General features: G+C 29.0%; 1 protein-coding gene and 4 non-coding genes across 7 annotated transcripts in view; 4 read left to right on the top strand and 1 right to left on the bottom strand.

The window, feature by feature from the left end:
* Window positions 1–27,660, bottom strand: part of LOC100577492 — a 94,796-nt gene that overhangs the window by 5,505 nt on the left and 61,631 nt on the right. For all 3 annotated transcript variants that reach the window (XM_006562687.3, XM_006562684.3, XM_006562686.3), the window contains 8 exons: window positions 21,834–22,006; window positions 18,018–18,182; window positions 12,006–12,991; window positions 11,451–11,837; window positions 10,003–10,183; window positions 2,650–2,748; window positions 1,479–1,699; window positions 1,053–1,191 (listed from right to left, as the gene is read on the bottom strand). In XM_006562687.3, coding sequence (XP_006562750.2) covers window positions 1,053–1,191; window positions 1,479–1,699; window positions 2,650–2,748; window positions 10,003–10,183; window positions 11,451–11,837; window positions 12,006–12,991; window positions 18,018–18,182; window positions 21,834–22,006 — 2,351 coding nt within the window. The remainder of the gene's footprint in view (window positions 1–1,052; window positions 1,192–1,478; window positions 1,700–2,649; window positions 2,749–10,002; window positions 10,184–11,450; window positions 11,838–12,005; window positions 12,992–18,017; window positions 18,183–21,833; window positions 22,007–27,660) is intronic.
* On the top strand, window positions 3,213–3,284 carry TRNAE-UUC. Its single transcript has one exon. It is a non-coding gene; the product is annotated as a tRNA-Glu (tRNA).
* On the top strand, window positions 6,482–6,553 carry TRNAE-UUC. Its single transcript has one exon. It is a non-coding gene; the product is annotated as a tRNA-Glu (tRNA).
* Window positions 9,086–9,157, top strand: TRNAE-UUC. The gene has a single exon. It is a non-coding gene; the product is annotated as a tRNA-Glu (tRNA).
* Window positions 9,613–9,684, top strand: TRNAE-CUC. Its single transcript has one exon. It is a non-coding gene; the product is annotated as a tRNA-Glu (tRNA).

Below are 27,660 nucleotides of genomic sequence, written 5' to 3'. Positions count from 1 at the left end.
GAATGAATTATTATTATTATTATTTTATTTTAAACTTAGAAAAGAAAATTATAAAATGAGTTCTGTATATAAGATTCGTATTAAGTCGAATATAATTAAGATATATGTATATTTTTTTGTTGTAAATAGAGTTATTTTTGCAATTGTTGAAAATATTAAAATGTTTTATTAGCTAAGGAAAATGATGATTCATAGAAGGTAGATTATTTCTAAAAATAAATCGAATATTTTCGTGTCGTATTATTGGTATGATCCTATGTAATTATGTCGTATAGAACGAAAACAAACATTCAACGACTTTGTAATGTGTTCAAACATATGTTCCCATCTATAAATATGGTAATTAGTTCGCAATGTGCTAGTGAACAATATGTAGCTATTATGGTATTTAACTCGTAGCTTGGGTTACAAACGAAGAAAGTTGATATGAGTTTTGTTTATGGTGAAAATTATATTATTCATAACGTTTTTAAAGGTAAATGATTATTTTTTGATCCAATTAAATGTTAATCGTATAATTCACGTTGTTTTTGCAAGAACGATTATTCATATATTTCAATTTTCCAGATTTTCTTTAATGAAAATTTAAGTTTTAAGAAATTGGAGATAATGAAAACTTTTTATTTGAACAATCTAATATTTATAACGTAATTTATAGATTATATAATATAATTTATAAGAATATAACTATTCTTGTTTTAACAATGTGTAAATATTTATGGACAAAAATAATAAGTTGTTAACGTGCTTGAATGATATTTGATCTAATTGTACATCATTTTATTAGAAGGTAAGAAAAAGATTTATTATTCCATTTAAAAAAAATTTGATTCTTTGATCATTATCAAATTATATTAATTTTATATAAAATATCAACGATTATAAACTCACATCAAACAAAATTAACGATCTATAAAGCTTCTTTTTATTTTATTTTTTTATTTTTCGTACACATATGTACGTGTTTTTTATCAACAGATGGTTTAACATTTAATAACATTAATAACATTTGATCGATATTTCTAAAATTAATAAATCTCGAATTTACTCACGTTCACGTTATAATTTCCAAATTCAGCTTGAAGAGCGAGTCCAGTCAGATTAATTAACTCGGAATACGGGCAGACCAGCTGTTGCTCCAATATACACCGTCGTATTTGCAAATATAATAAATGTTTCGATATCCAACTCCTAAACAGATTCATAATTCGCAATTTATCGATTCTTGTATATATAAAAATAATTTATTAATAATACATAAAGTGATAAATATATTATCATTGATTTGAGAAAAGTAATTATTAAAAAAAAGTTGACATGTTGAATTTCATTTGAAAGTTTAAGAAGAATTCTTAACTAGGATAGATATCGAATATTTTTTCGAGAAATGTCTCTTATCGTAAGTTTCATCAAAATCCACGTGTTCGATATGTTTGTAATAAATAACACTTTTCAATTGTGAATAAAGTTAGATATACCTTACACCACGTAGAGAAGGTAAAAAGAACCTAAGCCTCAGATATAGCATAAAACTGGTCGGAAGACCCAAAAGTCCTTTGCTCTTTCCACTGCTCAACCATCCTGGGGGAGCGACTTTGTTCAATTTAGTATCGGGAGGTAAAATCGCGAAATCACCAGCCAATAACACCGCCAGTCCAAGAGTAAAGTTTTCGTCGAGACTTTCAGCTTGCATGATAGCCTGGAACCATTCATTATGATACAATAATTATAAAAGATGTACCATTTGATTAAAATCGTGCGCGTGCAAATCACATTCATTAAATGAATAATTTAATTGTACATTATAATTGCAAATCATATCTCTTATAAGAAATATTCTGAAATGAATTATGTGTATTTATTATCTATAAATGGAATATATTTAAAATTTTAAAAATATTAAACGATAAATTTTATTATTTAGATTTAGATTGGAAATGTGTAAGATTATGTTTCAATTTTAATAGAAATTTGCTGTATATTTTTGTAGAAAAAAATTTTTCAAGATTATATCGGAGAGAAGGGATCGATTGTTCTTTCTATGGGGCCATAGATTTTTGTATCGATTAAAATGCTTGTTTCAGTTTATGGGCACGTTAATGGGAACGGTATTGCATAACTCATGGTTTGTGGATTTGTCATATATAACGATTAACCTTGGCAGAATGCCAGAGTTTCTCATGAGTTCACGCCGGAATTTGTGGTCTCATGAATAACCACCCACGCCTGGGTCTTCGTACCGTGACATTCGACATGTACTCGACGATTCACAAAACGATGATTCAAATTCTATTTATAAGTATATTTTTAACGAAGAATGCCCGGTGTCGAAAAATAAATTGCAATCAAAATTAGTAAAAAATAACAATGACGCGGTATATGTGATTCAAAGTAATAATAGGAAGCAAATTGAATCTCTTATCATCAAGGAACACTCTCGCCAGTTCATACTTTCCATTCAACTTTAACTCTTTCCATCACTTTTCATCATTGAAATACAGATCATACGATATGATTCAATTTATAGATTTTTATTAAATTTTTTATAAATAAAAATCGTTAAAAATAACTAGTTAAAATCAATTTCATTAAATAAATAGTTTTCTTTTTTTTTCGTGAGATTTTTAAAAAAATTTTTTTAAAAATTACCTGAAACAAATCACCAGCAGTCACTTTTTGAGGATCACAAGTAACTTCCACTCGTTGACCTGTTAGCATTATGACGACAATACGTCCAGAATTGCCAGTCTATAGACAAAATAAATATTATACTATATGTGTTAATAAGATATAAACGTAAATTTAAAAATTCCATTTCAGAAAAAAAGCATTACCTTTATTTGAAAATATTTAAAGATATAATATATATTTAATGTTATAGTATTATTTTTTTATAAAAATACTTTTAACATTAATAGTGGTAATAAACAATGGTAATTTTTTATTTTTATATTTTATAAGTTCTTATATAATTCTTTTAAATTAAATTTATTATTTTCAAGAACATTTTCTTATGCATATTATATCTGTATATTATTAAATAATGTTTTAGTTATGAGTTGATGAATAATCAATAATTAAACTAGATAATTGTAATTAATTATACAATTATTTACAATTGAAAGATTATTAATTACATATGTTTATATTAATATGGCGTTTTTTGAGCCTGAATATCACGTGATGAAACTTAATGGACAAGTTCATCAAAATCCGGTATGGTCTAGTGGCTAGGATACCTGGCTTTCACCCAGGAGGCTCGGGTTCGATTCCCGGTACCGGAAAATTTTTTATTTTTACTTTTTTTTTTTCTTATGTTAGTTTTCAATAAAACATTTCTAATTCTCTTTTTTTAACATCCATTGAGAAATTTAATTGAATAACTTCATTTAAAAAAAAAAAAATCTTAATTTTATACATCGGAATGATTAATATTTAACTTTTTAGGGAATAAGAAAAAAGTATTCCCATGTTTTCAAAAATATCATAGAAATTTTCGTTTCAGTCAATATTGAAAAAAAATCTGAAACAAAATCTTTGCCATTATATATTGTGTGGAGTGTAAATCTATGTTTTAAAATATAATAACAAATTTCAAACATATATAAATAATTCATTGTGCAAAATGAACATCTCATAAATTTATTTATAAAATAGAAAAAAAGTATATTCAATAGTAAAACGTTTACTAAAATCAGTTGATTTTTAATTATTTTCTTTTATAATATTATTTAATTCTCTTATATAATTCATAAATTTCAGAAATTTTAGAATTCGGAATTGGCAGATATGGATTAAGATTTATTAGAAAATCTGCATTTTTAAAAATTTTTTTATCAATATATATATATTGATAATAATATATATATATATTTTATAATCAAATGAAAAAATAATGATAGAATAATAAAATGTTTTTTTTTTTAATAAATTGTAGACAAATAATGATAACACAACAAAATGTATTTCGTGAATTTAAAGAATGTGGATCAAACTCACGAAAAATTTTATAAGAAATTCTACAAGTCAAATTCAAAAAGAAAAAAAGATAATTCTAATACAAGCGATAATATATAAAATATAAAAGTTAAATATATCGAAACAGAATCGAAAATATTTGTTAGTGATTTTGGATAATTATTTTCTTTTATAATATGTAATTCATAAATTTAAGAAATTTTAAAATTCGGAATTGGCATGAATTAAGATTTATTAGAAAATCTGCATTTTTATAAAAATTTTTTTATAAATCAAATGAAAAAATAATGATAGAATAATGTTTTTTTTTTTTTAATAAATTGTAGAAGAAATTCTACAAGTCAAATTCAAAAAGAAAAAAAGATATTTCTAATACGATTTCTAATCGATGATATATAAAATATAGAAGTTAAATATATCGAAACAGAATCGAAAATATTTGTTAGCCACAAATAAATAATGCTGAATTATTTGTCTGAATACTTGTCTAATTATTTATACGTCCAAATGCACCGAGAAGTTAATATATATTTATAAATAATGAAATTGGAATATATAAATAAATGGCCTATTAATGATGAAATGGAATCGAAAATAATTATTAATTATAAATAAACAATTACTTGTCTAGTTAAATTATAAGTCCAAATACTTCGAGAAGTTAATGTATATTTATAAAAGATGGAATTGGAATAAATTGTCTACTCCAAGTGAACAATGGGAAATCAAAAATGAATATCAATCATTGATATATAATTATTCAATATAATTGATTATCTAATTATATACACGTTCAAATTAATGGAAATTTATAAGAGACGAAATTGAAATATCTATATATTTAATCAATGAACTGAATCAGGGAATCTAAAATAATTATTGATCATTCAATAACTATTATATATCAATAACAACTGATTTAGTTGTTTACAGTTACAGTTCAAATTAATAGGGAAAGTAATGCAAATTTATAAAAGACAGAATTGAAATATTTATGAATGGACTACAGGGAATTATTAATCATTGAATAATTATATTGATTTATTTGTCTGATTACAGACATTCAATTCTTGGGAAGGTAATGAAAATTTATTAAAGACGATATTGAAATATCTGAGTGAATTACGTGGAATCTGAAATAATTATTGATTATTCAATTTTGTAGAAGACAGAATTGAAGTATCCGTGACTACGGGATGTCGAAAATAATTAAATAAATAATACTGAATTGATTTATGATTTAATTATGGTAAGATGGTCGGGACACAATCGGGACAGAGTCAAGAAATTAATGGAAATTTATAAAAGATAAAATTGAGAAATATCTATAAATTCAAGACTTCAAGGAATCGAAAATAATTATTAATCATTAAATAATTATATTGAAATATTTGTATAGTTATAGTATTTATATATCTATAGACATAGATTCAAATACATCGGGAAATTAATAAATACAAATGGAATACCTAAATATCTAAATGAATGAATAAAATTGAAATATTTATGAATCGAAGAATCGTACTCGAAGGGATCGAAAATAATTATTAGTTATTAAAGTAATTTTGAATTACTTGGTAATTTATAGATAATAAATATGGAATAAATATGCACAAAAATTAATAGAAATCATTATAAAAAAGTTTATTTTTGTGTAATGCAGTTCGAATATTTATTTTATAATTGATAGACATGATCTAGATCCATTGAATTTTTCAGTGTGAAGTTATTTGAAAACTTTTATGTAAAATCAATAATTAAATATAGCACATTTATATTAGTACATATATAGCATAATCATTCGATTCATTGGATTTTTTGAAATTTGAAAATTGTTGGCTACAAGATGAATAATTAATGAATCTTGATTTTAAAATTGAATTATAAAATTCATAATGCAGCATCAATATAATTTTATTCAGTTTTAGATAAAATTTTTAAAATTTATTAATTTGGGACTAATTTTGAGAATGAAATAAAATATTCAAAATTTTGCTATTAAAAAATTTAAATGACACCATTGGATAGTTAAATTTGTAATATAATGTTGTCAAATTTAATCACAATATTTTTCAAGAATTTGAATCTTGATAATAGAATAATATAGTGCATTCGAGAAAATCTTATATTATAAAATAGTTTGTAGAAAATAAAAAAAGAATTGTATTAAATAATAAAAAAAATATTATTGCAAATTTTATTAAAAAGAATGAAGCGATAACAATGGGACATCAATAATACAGCAAAAATCAATTTGAATAATAATATTTTAAATTTCAAAGTTGCAGAAAAATTTCATTATGATGGTATATTTAATGGCACATGAAATAATTATTATTTAAAAAAATTTTAAATAATAAATAATTAATAAAATTATTCAAATGTGAATGTGAACAATACACAAGAATATGAACATTGGTCAAAATTGCAATAAATTTGTTTTGTGATTATTTTAAATTTTTAATAGCACTCATAAGAATATCTTGAGAATGGTTCCTTCAACTCCGGTATGGTCTAGTGGCTAGGATACCTGGCTTTCACCCAGGAGGCTCGGGTTCGATTCCCGGTACCGGAAACTTATATTTTTCATTTTTATTTTTTTTTAATTGTAATTTTGTAAATTGTAAATTTGTAATGAAAAATGTATTATAATAAAATTATTAAGTAATAGAAATATTAAATTATTGCATGAAATATTATGTAAAAAAAATTAATTTAACTAAATAAAATTATTAATAATTGATTATTGATAATTTTTTCATATATTTAACAAAAGTTAAATTTTAAACGTTTTATTTATATAAATAAATATCAAGATTTAGATGTAATATACGTAATCATAAAGAAAATAAAAAATTTACAGGTGAATAAAAAATTTCTAGATATAGTTCATTTTAAAGAATTTTTAAAGAAAAATATTTTTGAAGAAAAAAAAATTATTAAAAAAAAGAAATGAATCTAAAATAAAAAAAAATAGAATGTGTATTATTTCTAACGAATAATCAAAATGAAGCAAATACATATTAAATATTAAATATTAATATATTAATATTAATAAATATTAATATATTGATATAATATCATGTATAGATAAATTTATAATTTACAAATCAAATTTCTTACATATAAAAATTATAAAAATGATAAAAATTATAATAATATTAAATTCAAACAATAATTTTAGTTTATTTAAATTATAAATTAATAAAAAATAAATTTAAAAAATCAATTGAAAGTTTTTAATATATTATTTTTCTAAATAATAATATTTTATTTTATTATAAAATAAAACTTATATAAAATAAAATAAAAATAGAACCATATGATTCAAAACAAAAAATTTTAAATACAAGAAAAAAACATTCTATATGCCAAACATTGCTAACGGTTTAGAATACGGACAAATTGAAACTGTTATTCAATATTTACACAATAAACTTACCAAAGTCGTTCAATTTAAACATAGACATCATTGCAATAATAATATTGCAGACGACTAATAATTTACGTTATTTGCTAAAAAAATTACTTAAATAGAATTTAAATAGAATTTCATACTTTTTGAAAATTTTAGTTAAAATATAAGTTATTTTAATTATTTTTATTTACAAATTTATAAGTTAGAAAAAGTTAGTTTATTTTATAGAGATAAGAAGACCAAATAAATAATGCCTATTTTTTTAATTTTACTTTTAATTTTTCTTCATATTTTGAAATATAATAATAAAGTAATTTCATTTAATTAATCTATTGAAAAAATATGTTCTTTTTAAAATAAATTAACGTATAGTTATATGCAAATAATAATAACCAAATATAAAATAATATACTATAATCATATAATCATTTTTCAAATGTTTTATATAATAAATTTTTATTCAATAATCTCGCAATGAAAGAAAAATATATAATATATTATTATTATCTTACCTTTTTTTGAATCCAATTTTAATTCCTCAAAATTTTTATAATTATACGATACCTCTATTTATCGATGAAATAATTATCTTTTCTCACATTATACCTATTATAACACTTTCATTACAGATAACTGATTAGAAAATTTCTAACTTTAGAAACTTAGTTTTCAAGAAAAAAAAAAATATTGCTGATAGTTCATTATGAATAAAAATTTTAAAATTATATAAAGAAAATTTATTCCTTTAAGATTCATTCCTTCCAAGATTTCAACTAATTCGATTCGCACAATTTACAACAGCATTTTATAGATTCACTAAAGATGGAGCTATATGAACATACTATTATATCACATTTGATTGGTGATTGATACCACTTCCACTGATACTGATTAAGAGACATGATTGGATATTATTAAAATAAATTTTTATTTAAATAATTATTCAATTATTATTATTTATTTTATAAATTTATTGTGGTATTAATTAATGTTAAAAAATTATATTAATATTTATTGTTATATTTTATATTTAAATGCTTTTGATTTCAAAATAAAAATTAAATTTTTTTTTTGAAAACTGACTTCTAACGATTATGTTTACTTTCACCATAATTTTTTATATCGTTACAAAAATAACTTGGATTTAAATATACATATTTTCATAGTTTTTATTTATGATTTATTATTAAATAATAAATTATTTTAAGAACGAATAATGCTATGTTTCTGATATTTTTAAAAATCATTATTTGTTTATTATTTAATTTATTTTATACTACCATTTAAAATAATAATTTACTAATATTTATAAAAATTTAAATCTTTTCAATATATTTCTTTAAATAATTATTTCAAATTTCGAAATTTATTTATAGATATCCTAATTTTAAATATTCTATTCATAATTTTTATAGATTTTATTGACTTTATTTTTTCCATTTCAATTGACTATTCTAACTGATTATCAGAGTCAAAAATTGTGGTATATATTGAAATGGTTTATTGATTTATCTTTACGAATGATTTCATCATTGATTATTTCTTAATTATTTTTAGATATGTCATTTTTACTATCATAATATATATTATTAAAAAACAATTCTTCATTTTTTTATTTATTTTTATATCTATTATATAATAATGCTATATTCTGTTAAAATACATATTTTAAGTTTAAGGTCTTCAAGATCCGGTATGGTCTAGTGGCTAGGATACCTGGCTTTCACCCAGGAGGCTCGGGTTCGATTCCCGGTACCGGAAATTTTTTGTTCCGTTTTTTTTTTTTTCTTTTAATTTATATATTAATAATGTAAGTGTAATATAATATCATTATTTTTAATAAACAATATTTAAATATTATAAAATAAACACCATAAATACAATATTTATACAATAATAACTTTATATATCATTTTTTAATAGTAAACAATTATTTTTTCCTGTGATAAGGTATATTCCTTTATATAAAACGTAAATTTTAAATGAATATAATGCAATTGTTGAAGGTATTAAAAAAAAAGAGAGAGAGAAATGGAAAAAACAAATTATAAAAATAAAATTGTGAAGATAAAATTATTTTTTATAATATTTCTACTATATTTTGATATTATATATATGTGAATAATATATGAAATACAAATATAAAAGTTATAAATTTATATTTTTAATATATTTTATTCCTTATTAAGTTATTTATAAAAAAGATAAACATGAACTCCGGTATGGTCTAGTGGCTAGGATACCTGGCTCTCACCCAGGAGGCTCGGGTTCGATTCCCGGTACCGGAAATTTTTTTTAATTTATATATTTGCATTTTTTTTATAATAAATTTATATAGTTGTAATTAATGCATTTCTAAAATAAATAAAATATTCAAGAATCTTAGTAATTGTATTGTTTTGTAATAGAAAATTTTTTGCTTCATGGTTTTTTTTAGTTTAGATTTATTCTTATTTTTGTATTCTTATTTTTGTATTTTTTCTTTTTTTATTAAATAAATTAGCTTCTGTGATTATTATTTTATTTCTCGATGTCACTGTAAAATTTTATATTTGAATATTAATAGGTGTTGATATAGAAAGAAAGAAATATTTTTTTTTCATTACCTTAACTTGGCCAACGCATAATGTCTTTGGTGGCTGATTGGCACGTACTACGAATTCAGGACCGACACATTGGGCTTTGTTAAATGATCTTGTAGGTCCCCCTATTGTTCTGTATAACCGGGACGGTGCTCTTTGAACGGCTTTGCCACGTCGTGCTCTGGGTCCATTCTTTATCAGATTTCTAAAAACATTAGAAAAATGTATGTGTTATAAATTTATCTTTTGATAAACATATGTATAACATGAAATATTTAGTTCCTTTGCTCTTATATAAATTGAATATCTATTCGCATTAAAATAATATATAAACAGAAATTTAATATTAACAAAAATTTTAATTTTTGCAATTTTTAAAAATTCTAAAAAGTTTTATTTTATTATCTAATAGATATTTTTAAATTAATAATTATTTCAAAATATTGGAAAATAGTTTTTCTTTAAAAGTTAAACGATAAACAATTCGTTACAAATCTCTTCGTTACATTACAATACTCGAACGGATGACGTCAATGAATTTATCCATGTTTAATAACCGTAAATTTCAAAGGATTCTCAAGATTTCTCCGACAAGAACGATCATAACAAAATCTCTTTTTATTTCTTTCATTTTCTCTATTTTAGAACGATTCTTTTTTTTTCTCCATTCTTCCCTTTCTTTTTATCCTTATATTTTGCACCTTTCTATTCAAGTTTTTGCTTTCATTCCAAATTCCAAATTTATTTTAAACTATGATCAAAGATAAAATCATGTTCCTTCTCTCTTTATCTATTTTTTTACTTGAACCATTACTTTCCCTTCATTTATTTTTGTAATCTCAACATAATTTCTATACTATTCAATAGCAAAATCATAAATCTTCATAGTTTATGAAAATTAAACAATAAATCAAATACAGTTTAAAAATTGCTGATATAATTTAATATCCTGTTTCAAGATTGATGAAATTCTGTAACACGTTATTATTGGTAGATTATAGATTTCAATGTAGTCTGGTCCATCCTCTTCGTATTTTCCAATAACTTTTCAATACCCGTGTTATCATGAACAAAATTTAGCAATAGAGATATTAACATAAAAGATAAATGTTGGTTTATTTAAAAACTGTAACTTGAAAAAGAAAATTTCATAAATACATCTTTTACAACAACAATTAATACTTCTGCTAAAAAGAATGAATATAAACAATGGAGGAATGGTTCATTAAAATAATTTTAGAATGATTCTACATCTTAGACGTCAAAAGAACAATTATTTTAATTTGTTTTAATATCTCTTGTAACATAGAATTTTGATGTAATAAATTGATTCCATATCTATTATATTACTCTGAAATATATTAACGTGAATATTATACTTGTCTGATTAAATACACAATATTTTCAATTAAAATCAAACTTCTCTTTTAAATAAATTTCCCAGCGAATAACAATGTCAAAAAAATGTTTACCTAGGCGGTTTCGCCGGTGGTTCCGATTTGTTGCTTTCCACGTCGGAGAATGGCAGCTTTTTCAGCGTGGTGATTATTCGAGGCGGCTTTGGCGGTCCTTGAACACTTCTCACTCTCATGGAAGACACTGGATTTTGTTGTTGCACTCCCTGTTCCTCTTTCCCTCTACCGGCCGGACACCTGTGATCGGTAGTCGTTACGCTTTGCTCCGGCACCCGTTCAAAATCGTCCTGATCCCTGTTGGAAGGAAGCTGAGGATTCGAGTGTTGCCTCTGCAGCGCTGGCTTCTCTCGCGCCGTAGATCTTCCGTAAATCTCCTCTCGTGTCCGCTCTGTCGACGACGACGTCGCTATATCCGGATGAGAATAACCGGCTATGGACGGTCGCCTGCGTTACAAAAACTGTGTTAGCAATTCGAACTAAATAACTCACTTCACCTATTATTATCTTATATACTTATCAACGCTTCAAAATACAATCACATCTTGAAGGACTGTCATCTCTTGAAACTTAAATATCGAAGCACATTTTCCAAAAAAAAAAAAAGAAAAATACCTTGCAATAGCCGTGGTCGTGTACACATCCTCGTTACGATGGCCGACAGGTGTCTTGACCGACAGTCCGTTCACCCTGACGTCTTGGGAGCTGAGGAAAGGTTTAACGGGTAACGCGTAAATTGGGTCGCTGTAAACGTTCCCTCCTGGATTACTTTCACCGACGATCGTCGATGGCAGATTTCCACTGCTCCTCGTGTGCTGCAGCCTCGTGTAAATCGGCTGTGAATACGTTCTCGAGTGATGGTGCCTTCGTGGATGCTGCAACACGGGACGCCCGCTCGCCTGCACGTTCATCTGCGAGTGAAACTGCTGCGCCCTACGATCCTCCACTTCCTGCCTTCGATTCTGTTGCGACTGTTGGCCGCACAGACTCGTCAGATTCGGGTGCGAGTGAGAGTTTCGCGACTGAAGCTTGAACAGCGCACCCTTGGCCGGATGATGATGATGGTGATGATGGTAGTGATGGATCTTGGGCGTTTCAGCTTGTTGTGACGCATCTTGGAACTGTTGGACGTGTTGTTGATGGGGCTGGTATCGGGCTGGAGAACGATGCTGGCTCGAGTGATTGTACTGATGATTCATCGATCGATACTGTTGATCTTGATTGTTGTTACGATGATGGTGGTGATGATGATGATGATGACGGTGATGATGAGGATTGTGTGGATGAGGATTTTTGCCGGCCTGATTGTGGATCGATTGAAGGGAGTCCGGTTGTTGGGATGACGATGATGTTGGTGGCGGCGGTGGTGGCGGTGGTGGTGGTGGTTGGGGATGATGGTGGTGGGGATAGGAGTTGGTCTGGCGACGATTCTGATCCGAGAGATCGGATTGATTTCGAAGAGGAGGATTTAGGTGTTGATATGTGATCATGCGTTTTCGAGCTGTGTACTGGGAGGACTTGACCACCTCGCGGTACATATCCATCACGATGTGAGTGAAAGGCTTCGATTGTAAACGGGTGCGGCAGTACTCGGAGATTACCTGAAATGGGACAGAGAGCATAGAGTGTTTATTTATGCTGTTAAGATGGATAATAATATGTATTAAATTTTATGTACTTTTGCACGTTTCGAAGATATATTTATCAATTCTCATCTGTATTTTTATCGATAAATTTTACGTTTGTTATTTTGGACAGGTTTTTTTTCTGGATAATTGGATAACGATCTTATCTTAATTCGCTTAACAGTTAAATAAGTGTTGATACTACATACTTGAGTCGATTTGAAAAATATATCAAAAATGTATTAATTTTTAGTAGCTTATTGTAATTTATTAAACAGAAATTAATATTTTCTAACGAATATAAATATTTTGATCAAAGCATGCCACTATTATTAAGATTAGATGGAAAATACTAAGAAATTAATTCGAAATAGATTTAAAACTTCGTTCTAGATCGAATATTATTACGAGTTCCTATTTTATATTATCAATAAAATCGTGCGGTATCCTGATTATCCGATTTCGAAATGCCCACATTGGTAGACAATCTATTAGTTTTAGGAGGAACAATAGCCCCAAGAAATTCCATAGACTGTGATATCAACGGAGAAGCGAGCCGCAAGTTCGCGACCTATCGTCGCTTCATTGTACTCTGGGATGACAAAAGCCAATTCTATGAAAGATAATGGTTGCGAAAAGACGGTGCCAAAAGTACTTTTGTATTTTTTTTTTTCCGTGCGTTTACTCGCTCTTGATCGATTTCACGCTCGAGTATTTACGATTTTGTATTACACAATGATGATTTGAAAATTCGAAAGATCAAAGAAATTCATTAGCAAAAATTCGCAATCATAATTTCATTTACACCCTCAATAAAGAGTATACTTTTGAAACGAAATAAAAACGGAAATATTCTATGAAATCCCCGTTAATTTTTGATTCAATCTTCCAAGTTATCAATATGGTAGATCATTTACGTTCTTCGAATTTCTTCTCGATCCTCCGGAGGATCGATCTCGGTCGGTAATTTCAGCCGAGCGATCGATCGACTGCTCCGACCGGATGATTCATCGTCGAGCCGAGGAATTCTCGATGAAATTGGCGACGACGAAGAGGTAAGTTCGCGCTTCGTGACCCCTCTTTGCCTCGGGATTTCATCAATTTCGCGGCCCATTCAGGTGCAACCGATGAATTACGGTCACCCGAACGAATGGTTTTATTAAAAGTGGCCAGTTTCTAGAGAGGCGTTAATCATAGAGAGGATTTCTTTCTTATCGTTCTAACACCAATTATTTTTATCCCTTCGAGAGATTGAGGATGAAAAATAAAATTATTTTTAGATTTATGAGAAGCTTGTATTAAATCATATATGCGACGTTATGAAAACTTTGAATAATTAATTGGAATAAGAGAATTCCTCCATATTGATGATCTTGAAGTATTTTGTTAAGGTCATCAGACTGAATAATTTTTCTTTGTAAATGTTACTGTTGCAATTCGACTTTAATTTTCGAGATATTCACAAGAAAATTGTATTTATTTCTCAATATTCATTGTTCAATAAATCAATTTAATCTAATCTATTAAACTTCCCCATATAACTAAGATATAATAGTAGATAAAAATTAAATTCTCGATTAAAATTGTGGCATTTCTTCATAGATCTCTGAAAGGAAGGGAAAAAGGGACTCGTATCTCTGCCCTCTATCGTAGCGTAGATGAATTATATCTTGTTATCAACCGAGCATTATTTTTTTTTTATCTCTTTCCAACACACTTATCTCGTTTTGGGAAAAATTTTATTTTCCAAAAAGAAAAAAGCTAAGCTTCGATTTGATCATCTTCATTATCAGCTCGATCAATTCTCAGGAGAAAATATATCGTAGATATATCGTAGATCGTCAGAAATTTTTTTTAATATTATCACGGCGATATTTAACTCATTGCCAATCGCCACGATCCATTCTATTCGCGCGACATATAACACAATTAAAGCGTGTCCGCCTTCGCAAACGCTCAAGTGCTCCTCCACGATCGTTCTCTATATTCGCCTTCGATCGACAGATCGCCCTTTACGGCTCCAGTATTAATGAAATTTGTACCTGTAACGCGCGATGATAGCAGTCAGACGTGATCGACCTAATTGCATAATCTGTAGTCCTTTGCAACGCGAAGCATTTTGATCGAATATCTTTTCACACTGGAAAGTAGAAACGAAGTTAAAAGGGGAAAAAGAATAGAAAAAGGATATTCCTCTTTCGATAATTGGGATTTTTTTAATACACTCAATAACGGATGATTTATGTGGAATAAATTCGATGCTTGAGAAAATAATGGTAATGGAATTAATGTTAATTAATTAGATATTAACGATTATTAATAATAATATTATTTTTTTTTTGTAATAATAAGCTTTTTTGACGGAGATTTTTATGAATTATGCGAATGAATGCATGCTTCAATGTATGCACATATTCTATACGAATATACACATTCCATATACTTATATCCTATTTTATTTCAGCACATTCATCATTCTACGGATTTCAATTTAAAATTTTCCCATTCTGAATAGCAAACTTCCTAAAAATATTCAGTTCCAAACTTTATTTCAAGATCTCTAATAATAAAATTTATTCAAAATGCTTCGAGTCATCGATTTTAGAATCGATCAAAGCCAAATAATAATTTCCCCCTTTTCATTACACCGCTTTTTACCGCCTCTCCTCTCCATCTCGTTCAAGATCAATTTGCCGTAGCGCAAAATCCAAGAATCATCCCCGTTAGCATAAAACTTTCTACTTCGCAAAACCACGTACGTACAAGATCAATTTGCAACAAACGTGAATCACAAATCTCGTCTCAAGATTCGTCCGAAAAATAATTCAAGAGTTCAAACGAATGAATATTTCTTTTTTTTCGAAATATTCACTTTTTCCATTATATTTATTCCTCTTCGTAAAATCATCGCGTCCAAGATCAACTTGAACCTTTTTTTTTAAACGTAGAAGATCAATTTGCAAACGTGAACCACGAAATCACGTGATTCTCAATGTGTAAATCTCGTCTCAAGATTCATTCGAAAAATAATTCAAGAGTTCAAATGATTAAATATTTCTTTTTTTTTCGAAATACTCATTTTTCGCATTATATCTATTCCTCTTCGTAAAAATCATCGCGTCCAAGATCAACTTGAACTAACGTTTTTTTTTTTTTTAAATATAGAAGATCAATTTGCAACAAATGTGAACCACGAAATCACGTTTCTCAACGTGTAAAATTATCTCGTCTCAAGATTCGTCCGAAAAATAATTCAAAAGTTCAAACAACTGAACATTTCTTTTTTTTCAAAATATTATACTCACTTTTCGCATTATATCTATTCCCCGTTTCATAAAATCATCGCGTCCAGGATCAACTTGAACCAAGTTTTTTTTTTTTTTTTTTTAAAAAGAATTATGCAAGAAACGATGCAAATGGCAACCGTGCGTTTCACGGCTCCTCGTCGAAACGAAGAACTTCAGAATTGGAGAAGTGGAGAGATATAGGCCGTGAATTTCAATAACGTGGGATAACCACGCTGCGTTTTATAGCCGCGAAATAGCATTGTTATTCCCGCGAATGGGCCGCTCCCGTTGTGTGTTTCGCGTCGTGTATTCGCCACCCGATTCAACTCCGATGCAGCTGCTTCTTCAACCTCGTTCGCGATTCAACGTCTCGTCCCGTTGCTCTTGGCCGTGACACGGGAATTAATTTTCGGCCCGCCATACAAAAACGCCAGCCGAATAAATCGCGGCCGTAATTATTATGTGTCCCTTCGGGCCACGACAAAACGCGTTATAATGGCCTCCTCTCTGTGTTCACGTTGCGAGGCGAGGAGGGAATGGAGAGAAGTCGATTTTGCGACGAGCGTATTTATTTACGTTTGGGGAAGGAGGAGGGAAGTCGTGGTGAAATTGAATTGAATTTGAAATCGGTGTGAATTTTGAAACGCGGAGGATTAATCGACAAATGGAGGAGCATTTTCTTTCGACAGTGTGTAAATTGTTAATGTTACTTCTTTTCCTTTTTCCTTTGGAAGATTGATTTCTGGAAACGAGAACGAATGAATGAATATTGTATAAAAATATTTTGTGGGACTTTTAGAGATAAATTTAAATTGCGTCTATATTGATATTTGCGTTTAAAGAGTTTTTTTTTAAATAATATTTTTATATCTTCAAAGAATTTTTGTTATTTAAGTAGAATTATTTGAATTTCGTCTGGGGATATTTCCAAGAAAGAAAGAGAAGGAAAAAATATGAACTGCCTGGAATTGCAGGGAATAAAATATCGAGTTTTTAGCGATATCTATATAGAATTATTTCCTGTTTTTGGTGCAAATATATGGACGCACGTCTACCGAAAATTTGCAGTTTCCGCCAGGTGAATACGTGTCGAAAATAAAAAAAGTTTAAACATAAACGAAACTAACATGAATATTTACCAAATATTATTAAATGTTTGCGTCAATCAATTTTTTGAAATGTAAAAATATCACTATCCATCCTGAGATTAAAAATTAATTATTTATCATAATGCATAATCGAATTCTAAAAATTTATCACAACAATTTTATATATATACTCTTTACAAATAATAATTTCATTAATAAACTCGACATTCTATTCCAAAACATAATTAATTTATTTAATTATTAAACGATTATAATTCGTTTTATCATTTTCTTCGACAATACAATAACAATTCTTAATTTAAATAATCACTCTTACTAAATATATATATCAACAAACTTCACTTCACAATCTCATACCTCCTTCCCTCTTCATTCCAAAATTCAACCAAGAGAGAATTTTGCAAATTTTACATCATTAAATACATAGATATATCAATCAGACCACAAAGAAAAAAAAGAGAAATATTTCTCCTCATCCACCAATCGTTACATCGGTTTTTTATATCCAAGGCGAGCAGGAGATTGGAAGGAAACGAGTCGGATGTTCCCGTCGTGAGGAAAAAGAGAAGGAGGAGGGAACAATTTCAACTAGATTTACAGACTTACGTCGAGCAGATTCATCAAGGAAGCTCGTCTCCGTGGATCAGGTTCCGTCATGGCGGCTAAAACGGACTGGAGTGCCGACGAGGGTGAAACGGAAACCGTTCCTGTCAGCGCCGCGACTCTCGGGGTCGTGTCCAATAATGCCCTTCCCAACGAGTACATCCACATCTGAAAAGCGGCGGAATTCCATGTGAGCCTCACATCGTAATGCCGTTCAAGAGATAAGACAGCAGAAGCGAATATACATATATATATATGTCGTACACTGTCTTCTTCGTTGTTTATAATCTCTCGTGAGCGAGATGAACTGGATATTTCTAAAAATATTCACGTATTTAAGATAAGAGGAAGTGTGTTCAAAATGGAACACGAGTTCTACGAATTATTAATTACAACAATTTTTCATTCTCATTTAATGTCTTTGATTTTTTTTTTCTAATTATTGTTGGATACATTTTAACTTTCATCGAGGAAATTATCGTGGATGTTTTAATTTTAATTTTTACTACTCGAAAATTGTGAAAATTATTTATTCTAAAGTTGTTTTTTTCTTTTGCTTTCGATTTCGATAAAATGTATCTAATATTTATATCCACGTTGTTACATGAAATTACATCAAAAGCAAATAAATAGTCTGCTATTTAAATATAAATTATATATATTAAAATTATTCAATTTAAATATTTCTTCTTAAAAAAAAATATATATATATTAATAAAATATCTGGAAGACGCGTCAAGTTTTCAATCCCAATGCGTGCGACAATGCGTGGTCGAATGCGGAAGAGGTTGGAATTTCACGTGCAATTTATTCGCGCAATTAACGAGTCGATCGTTAAATCCTTTTTCTTTCGTCGGCCAACTGAAATGCTGGTCTCTCCACGCCTTTGTATCTCTTTCGATTCGTCTCTTCCACCGCCACCACCCCCTACACCCACCGGTTCCGGTACCTCTTTCTCCCTTCCTGTCCGCCAGCGGACAGAGGTCCGTTGTTTCAGCTAGCCGGTATTTATCTCGGTGCAGATTAAAGGCGGAATAAACGGGGCGCGCAATAAATAAACTTCGAACTTCGTTTCCACGTCCGTATACAGGGTGTCTCAGGCTGGCGGTGACAGAAGAGAGATGTTTCTACGCGCAAAACACGTATCGGAAATTGTGTGTAAAATTGTTTTGTTGTTGGCCGTGGAAACAACGTTTTCCTGTGTTTTTCATATGGAAGCGACCACCTCTTACAATTGTCGAGTAACACGGCGATTCCTCTTGCATTTGTATCCATGTTTGCGCAGAGAGAGAGAGAGAGAGAGAGAGAATTTTTTTAATAGAGAGAGGATAAATAATATTGTTTTACTTTTGGAATGGAAATTGAAGGAAAAAATCTTGAGAATTGAAGTTGTGCATGATTAAATATTTTTAATGAGATAAAAAATATATTATTCTATTTTTAGAAAGTAAAAGTAGGATGGAGATTTGAAGATATATATTGGAGATACTTCGTTCACGATTAAAATGTTATTCCTTCACTTTTTTTCTTTTATATTTGTGTAAAAAGGAATTTATGAACGAAATAAAGGAAATATTACTTTATTCTTGTAATATAAATTAAGCTTCTGTTTGATGGAAAAAAAATATAAAAGAAGATATAAAATGGCTCTTTAATATTTTTTAAATTAAGAATTGAGAAAATTTCTACTATATTAAAAAATTTACTACTATATTAAAAATTCATCGTGAATTTAACAATTATTTATTGCGAATTTTTAATGATAAATAATTATGCTTCATAATGTAGCATATGAATATAATTTCCATCATTCTATATATTACAAAATTGAATTTTATGGAATTTAAATTTACAAAATATTAAAATTTGCTTAATTATAATTAGTTAAAAAATTCTAATTAAAAAAATATTAACAAAAACATAATCAAATATAAAAATAAACTTACAAATACTCCATTTAATGCTCATCAAAGTTTCCATGTTTTTCCAACACGTAATCTTTCAACGGAACTTTAATTCCAATTTTGTTTTTTCAGCAATTTATATCATAAATCCATGATCCAAAGATTTAAAGATAAACGAAATATTTCCAATAAAACAAAAATTAATAATTACTTTACGAATGAGAAAAAAAAAATTATACAGCGTATGGGATAGCTGTATATTTAATTTTGCAATTCATCAATAAGCTAAAACTTTATTCGAGGAAGGAACAAAGGAATTTCGAATTAACTTTCAGATTAATTAAATTCCGATCAAAAATATCGAAACTCGAGTTTGATGCAAATTGTACAATTTTTATCATTCAAGATATTTTCTTATAAAATAACGCCGATTCAAAAAAATTTTTTATTTATTACTTTTTATTCTTTTTATTTATTAATTTTATTACTTATCATTTCAAATATCATTTTGTCCATAGCACGAAATAATACGTTCGTACATGGAAACAATTAAATTCTCCAGTTACCACGCAATTCGATCAATCTCGACATTTCTCGTTAATATTTTCAAACTATTTTACGCGTTCACGCGTACAAATCACAGCATGCGGGTAGAAAAAAAAGAAAAAAGAAAAAAAAAAGAACGCATCCCTAATTTCCCTGCAAACAATTTGTTCAAACAATCGCATCAAATTTCGACTATTTGCATTCATTCGTTTTACAGCGAGAAATCGTATTGGATAATTGTAAAACTTTATTATTAGCAGATTGGAATTTTTTATGCAGTTAAAACAAGTTCTATAAATAATATCAATGTAAAATATATGCTATTATTTGTATCGATAATTTTATTATATAGATTTATTAACAAAATTGTAATATAAAAGTCTTCTTACGTTTGTCAATAAATTATTATTGTTTATTTGAAAATATTGAAAAAGAAATGATTCCATAAGATATAATATACTACATATATTGCTTTAATATCATATATTAAATATCCTGGATTATTCAAAAGGTTTCCAGATATACTTATTTTCGTATAATATTCAATTATGATGAAAATAAAATATGAAAAATACATATTCGCATGAAAACCTTGAATCTAATTGTTAGATTGCAAATATTTATTGAAAATTTTCACGAATATAATTGCAAAGAATGAAATGGAAATATAGATCTGTTTTAATATTAAATATTTGTCACGTATATTTAATCGAGATTTTCGTACATTTAAATTTTTCCACGAAATGCATAAAGTCTAATCAAATATTCAACCCTTTGATCGCGATTAATTATCGGATCGTGAGAATAATACAATAAACGAAGGAGTTGTTTTTCAATTTCGATTGAAACTCGACTTGTTCGGGAAAAATGACCGCAAAATGGCGAGCTGAAAGAAATTGAACGCGCGATTTAACACAAGCAAGAAAGCCTGGACCTGTTCCCGCGTGAATGGAGCTTAATTACGAAATTTCAAGAACCTTGTTCGACGTGTATTCCGTTGAAAGGCATTACGGTTAATTGGTTAACTAATTTCGTTAATTACCCGCCCATTATTTGACCGCATTTACACTTAATTTTAATCCCATCGCGATCATAATTTAATAATTAAATCCATCTTTATTATTATAGATATAAAAAATTTACTCGATGAAAGATTTCCACTAATATCTACTTGCAATTTTAATATCTGATAAAAAAAAAAAAATAAAAATCATGCCCTTTCGTTGTTAATTTCCAATCTCTTCCCCTTTCAAGATTATTAAACGCGATAAGATTTCGCTGTATCTTCAGAAAACAAATCATTTACCTCGATTGCTCGGTTAATCAACATTACGTGAGATTAAAGCAGCGTCTGATCAGTGGCTCGTACCTTTTCCGAGTCGGTGTCCGAGTATACACGACCAGGTCGATATTCCGGGGGCAGATATGCCCGTGCACTTTCGGGTGGCGCAAGTTGCAGCAAAACTCTACCACGTGGTGTCAATTCCAATGTATGAGGAGTGACCACCGGCCCGGCTCTTGAACCACCCACTACACCACCGTCTGTAACGAATTATCATATGGAAATTATAATATTATGCCGATTTATTATTTATATTAAAATAGTCCAGTGAAGTTTGAAAATATTGAAAAAGATACTTGATAGCAATTTATTTAACGTGACGTAATATGTTTCTGTAACGTGATACTTTAAACTTTGAAAATTTTTTTTTGTGAAAAATTGTCCTCGTTAAAGATTTGAGAGATACAATGAATGCAATTAAAATAATGATTAAATAATTTTAATCGTTCTTGAAATAAATAATTCGATATATCTGCGAGTATCGCAGAAGTATGATTTATTCGACGAATCAATTTTTGTCGAAAGAATTTGAATCGTGAAAGTGATAAGGGGAGAGGGAGGAAGGAGGGAGAAGTAAATGTGATTTTAAAAAAGAACTCTTCCACAGTTCGGTGGAATTCCAGCAATTTTATCCTTCATCGCCGTTAGCATAATCCTGTTCCTTTGATTTGCTGCCTCTATTTCCGTCATCTCGGATCCAATCTAACTCCGGCACCTCTAATTTTTGCCCGATTCAACCCCTTAGATTGCCAAGTTTCATTTACCATCAAGTTGGATACTATATGATCTGTTGCTTTAAAGGGACGAATATTCATACGCAAATTTATATTGTTAATGATGAAACGAGAGATGATTCAAGTTTCGATCGTGTCAAAATATAATATTTTTTTAAATTAAACTCAAGTGATGTATTACGATGTTGATGAAAGATTTGCGATTTAATTTATATTCTCGATAATAATTTTCAGACAATTCTCAGACCGACGATATTAAATTTAAAATCGTCTTTTTTATGAACCGAGATATATTAAACCCGCCTAAATTTTCCCTCTCGACCAGCCATTAAATCTTAATGAACTTAATCATTCTTTAACGCGTTCTTTATTGCGTCGAGTGTCGATAATCGTAAAATTTATTATATCACGTTTCCATTTAACGGAATATATATATATATTCTTATAAAATACGTTCCTCGACTTGATATTAGAGCTAGAAGGAAAGGAGAAAATAATTTTATAAAATTCACCGTTTGAAGTAAATAAAATTCTGACTAAATATCTTGTATTTATAGCGTTTTATTATTACGGATTAAATTATTTCCGGTAAACGTGCGACATTTTGGAGAAATTAACCGCGCTCAGAAAAAACTCTCATTTGAGAAAAAAAAATCTCATGATATACCAAGTATAGGGACCGTTATGAGAAGGTTAAAAAGTCGGCACACCTTCCAAGATCTACTTTCGTTAATTACACGAGTCGAGCGTCCAATATACACCGACCATAATAAACCGTCATTCAAAACATGGAAAAAAAAAAAAAAAAAAGGAAATCAACGTCGTGACTTAGCCTCGTTATTTATACCAGTTAAACATTCGTCTCGAAATATTGCGTATTTGAATAACAAGGATATCGCTCAAAAAATTACGATTTTTAAAGAAAACGATTTCAGAATCCAAAATTGGAGAACTACTTAACTCTTGTAAAATTTCAGATGACGTTAAAATTTCGAAATGATTGTATCATTTTCATCTTCTCGTTAAAAATTCTTTTTTTTTTCTATCATAAAAAAGTTACACGAAATATAAAATGTATAAAAATAAGCGAGTTAAGTGAAACATCCTTTATAAAGAAAGATGGTAGCCTGTTTGGCAGTGGAGCAACCAGGTCTGGCCTGGGAGAAGTGTCATCTGTCCTTTACCGTTGCTGTAAATTCACGATAATTCGCCATTCAGCCATTAATTTCGCGCGTGTCACAGACATCAACAGACTAACCATCGTTTGAATCGTCTTGACGGGATCTAACCTTCCTCTCCCTTCTGACCTACTAATTTAACCATTCGTTCCTTCTCCAGCCTAGCCGGAAAATATACTTTTCGCCTCGGAGAAATTCCGAGGAAATTGAAGCAAGGCGCGAGAATAACGACTTTCTGCCTTTCTGTTCGCAATTTGAAAAACTTAAACTTCATCGAACGATCAATAAAGGTTCTCTAATGATGGAGTTTTTGCCATTTCGATTAGAGTTAATAACGACGCTTCTTCTCATCATTTTAAATAATTCAAATTCGAGTTTGAATAATCGCATCTGATAAATTAGATTGTTATTAATATTGAGTATTGTTCTGGTAATCGAATAAAATGCAAAAATTTACATTTTGGATATTTGTAAAGATTTTGTGAATAGCAATATTTTTTAAATAGCAGTAAAAATAATTTTATTCGGATTCTGAAACGTTTCTTCAAGATTTACGACTTCATTTTTTTTTAATTTGTAACATTTTAATATGTTAGAATTTTTTTTCGAAATTTTTTATGCATCAAGAAAAAAAAAGAGAAAAATTTAATTATATTACTCTCGATTAATTGCATTGTGTTCACATTTTAAAGGTTTCTTTTCAAGTAGACGGATATAATAAATTATCGTATAAATACGAATTATTAATATGGTTCTTGGAAAGATTTGAAACGATGCAAATTATCTCAATCAGAGCATCGATTAACATCCGTTTTTACTGCCATTGGTATGATGTTTTATGAAGTAGTTTCTAGTAGTCGATCTCTATAAATGCGCAGACTGTTTTCGTCGAATTACATGATATTTTATTTCATCGAATTATAAAAATTAATTAGTTACATGTACATTATGGAAATAATATTCGAAAATTTTTTAATTAGTAAAATTTCTTTGAGAATATAATTTTTTCTATTAAATTTGTAGCAAGAGTTTTGTTATACGGAATCTTTAATTCCATTAAATTCGTTTTTACGTTGCTTTATATGCTTCGATAATTTACTCGAATAAAAATTCAATTTTATCTACTATAAAATTCCATAAAAAAGAATTTTAATAATAAATTAAGATTCCTACATAACAATATATTTCATATCTTTCAACGTGTGATTAAATTAAAACAAATTATAGAGCGCATCATGTCATTAGATTAAGTATACCATCTTTGAAACACTTTTTAATTCACCGCAATTCCACTCTCCATTACCAAGATATGCTGTAAAGGGAACGGTAATTTTTAATTCTTTACTCTGCCCTACTACTAGCTCGCGTATCGTCTCACCTCTCACTTGTACGCCTTCACTGACCTACCCCAAACTAGTTACCTGTACGGTGGTCACTGACAGACGTTGAACCAATGTTTTTTTTTTTATTATTACTAGTCGAAACGTACGTATTTCTAGAGGGAAAAAATGGGTCACGGAATTTCGACCGCCATTCAATTCGCTCGAAATATTAAATGTTACAGTTTCGAGTCTAATATCTTTGGAACTGTTCGAGATCAAACAAAATCCATATTTAATAACTTGTTAATCTCTGGATGGATTTTCTTTCGAAAATAATGAATCCTTTGGTACAGCTTATTTTTTGAACTGAGTTTGCTAATTTTTGTTTTATTGAGAAGATTTTTTTCTTTTTCATTATTATTATTATTTTCAAGTTTCGATGTTTAAAATTTTATTATCAGATTTATCAGACTATTGAATTTAGCTAATCCAATTTTAATTAATGAAAAAGATACTTACAAGTACGTGTACATGTATATTGGATCTTCCGGATTATGTAAATTGGAACTAATTGCATTACAATGTGACGTAAGTGATATGTCAGAATGCATCGTTGCACCAGATGTTGGAACGTTTCAATTTGTAGATCCTAGATACGTTCTTGGTTGGAAAATAATAAGTTGTAACATGTTTTTAACGATCATTATTTATTATCAATATTATCAATACGAATATATTTTTTTTTATTATTCTTTATTAATTTACAAGACAAATTGATCATCAAATTTAAATAAATCTATAAGAATATTTTTTGCGAAACGAAGAACTTTATGACACTGTATCTACATGAAAAGTTCGACAAATATAATTTCATCAAATAAATTACGCGAATTTTGACGATCGATAAACCGCGCTCTCGTTTAAAATTCAATCGTTTGAAATGAAAAAAAATAGAGAAGAATCTGATTTATATAGATTTTTCATCGCATCACTTTTTATTTTTCACTCGTAAAATATTCCATTTGACGAACAACTATCAAATATTATTTAAAGCGTAAAAACATCAGGGTGTATCGATGCGTTTTACTTCCTAAAATAAAAATATTTACTCATTATAAAAATATTTTTCCATCAAGATGTCGCCAACAAGCATTTCTGTTTCATGAAAACACGAACACGAAACGTTTTTCCATTCGACTGAAAAATATAATATATCATATCGTGGTGTAAATCATTCCAATACACATTCCTATACACCTACACCGAAACCCAATCCGTGCGGATCAATTTCTAAAGTGGCGCAAATACGAAATTTCCACGCGACGTGCATAATTATTTCGCGTCTCGTTCTAGCGAATTCACGCCTCGAAATCAAATGTTTCTTTTTTTATCGAGAGGTGGAGAGAGAGAGAGAGAGAGAGAGAAAAAAAGAGAAAAACTTTTCCACATGCGCTGGCTTCGCCCGCGGTGTTGACAAAAGAGTACCGAAACGTACGACTTTTTCAAACGAAGAAAGGCGAACACCCGTCGACAGACTCGCCTTTGAGAGGCGAGGTGTTCCGCGGCTCGTTAAATTCTGCCAGCGAGATTAAAACTACAACTTCTTCCCGTCACCAAGGCCCACGCATTGGAAAAGAATTAATTTAAAAGCTCGTCCCGTGAAAAGGAACGTTTTAATATTGTTACAAAGAGAGAGAGAGAGAGAGAGAGAGAGAGAGAGAGAGAGAGAGAGAGAGAGAGAGAGAGAGAGAGAGAGAGAGAGAGAGAGAGAGAGAGAGAGAGAGAGAGAAGGATCTTTTTGGAATGGTTTAATATGGCTTGGTTGTTTTCATTATATCATTATCCTTTTACCAAAATCCTATTATTTCATCTTGCAAATGCAAACATCTCATTGTTAATAAAACTTTTGAAAAATAATGTAATAAATCACGAGCATCTCATTATGCAACTCGCAACCCAGAATCAACAAAATAATTCCACTCGAAATTCTTCCACCAATTATTCGATTTAATTCAATTTCTCTCAAGATTATACGAGTATAATGAAGATTCGAATATGAAAAATGAAACTACAAGCATCTCAAATATATATATATATATATTCACAATCAAGTTTAATATAATCAATATATTCTCATCCCTCGAAATTTCTCCCCTCATCACAAGCATCAATCTCAATAATTCTTCTCGAGATTCTTCTACGAGTTTTTAACGAAAATTCGATAAGAAATCGTGGAAGAAGAGACACTATTAAGATCGCTTTTTTTCCCCCAGATTTATCCCAATATCCCTATTCTCGGAGCAGAGAAAGATGAGGACGTATCTCAAACGTGCATTGTGTGTACACGCTTGGACATTGATGGATAGTCGCCCTACAAGTCTCCCTCTCCCCTATCCATCCTATTAAATGCTATCTTTACTCCGCTAACCGTTCGAAATCAACCCCTTTGCCGGCTGGGGTTGGATTTTCAACTCGCGAATCGAATCACCACGTTCTGAAGAATTTTTTTTCAACTCGTCCTTAGCCCACGGCTAATTTGCCGACGTGCACTCGCAGCCGACAAGATATTTGAATAATAAAGTCGTGTTTACGAGGAGGAGGAGGAGGAGGAGGAGGAGCT

The sequence above is a fragment of the Apis mellifera genome, linkage group LG4 (genome assembly GCF_003254395.2).
Source record: "Apis mellifera strain DH4 linkage group LG4, Amel_HAv3.1, whole genome shotgun sequence".
Classification (NCBI taxonomy): Eukaryota; Metazoa; Arthropoda; class Insecta; order Hymenoptera; family Apidae; genus Apis; species Apis mellifera.
This window is presented reverse-complemented; position numbering and strand designations above follow the sequence as displayed.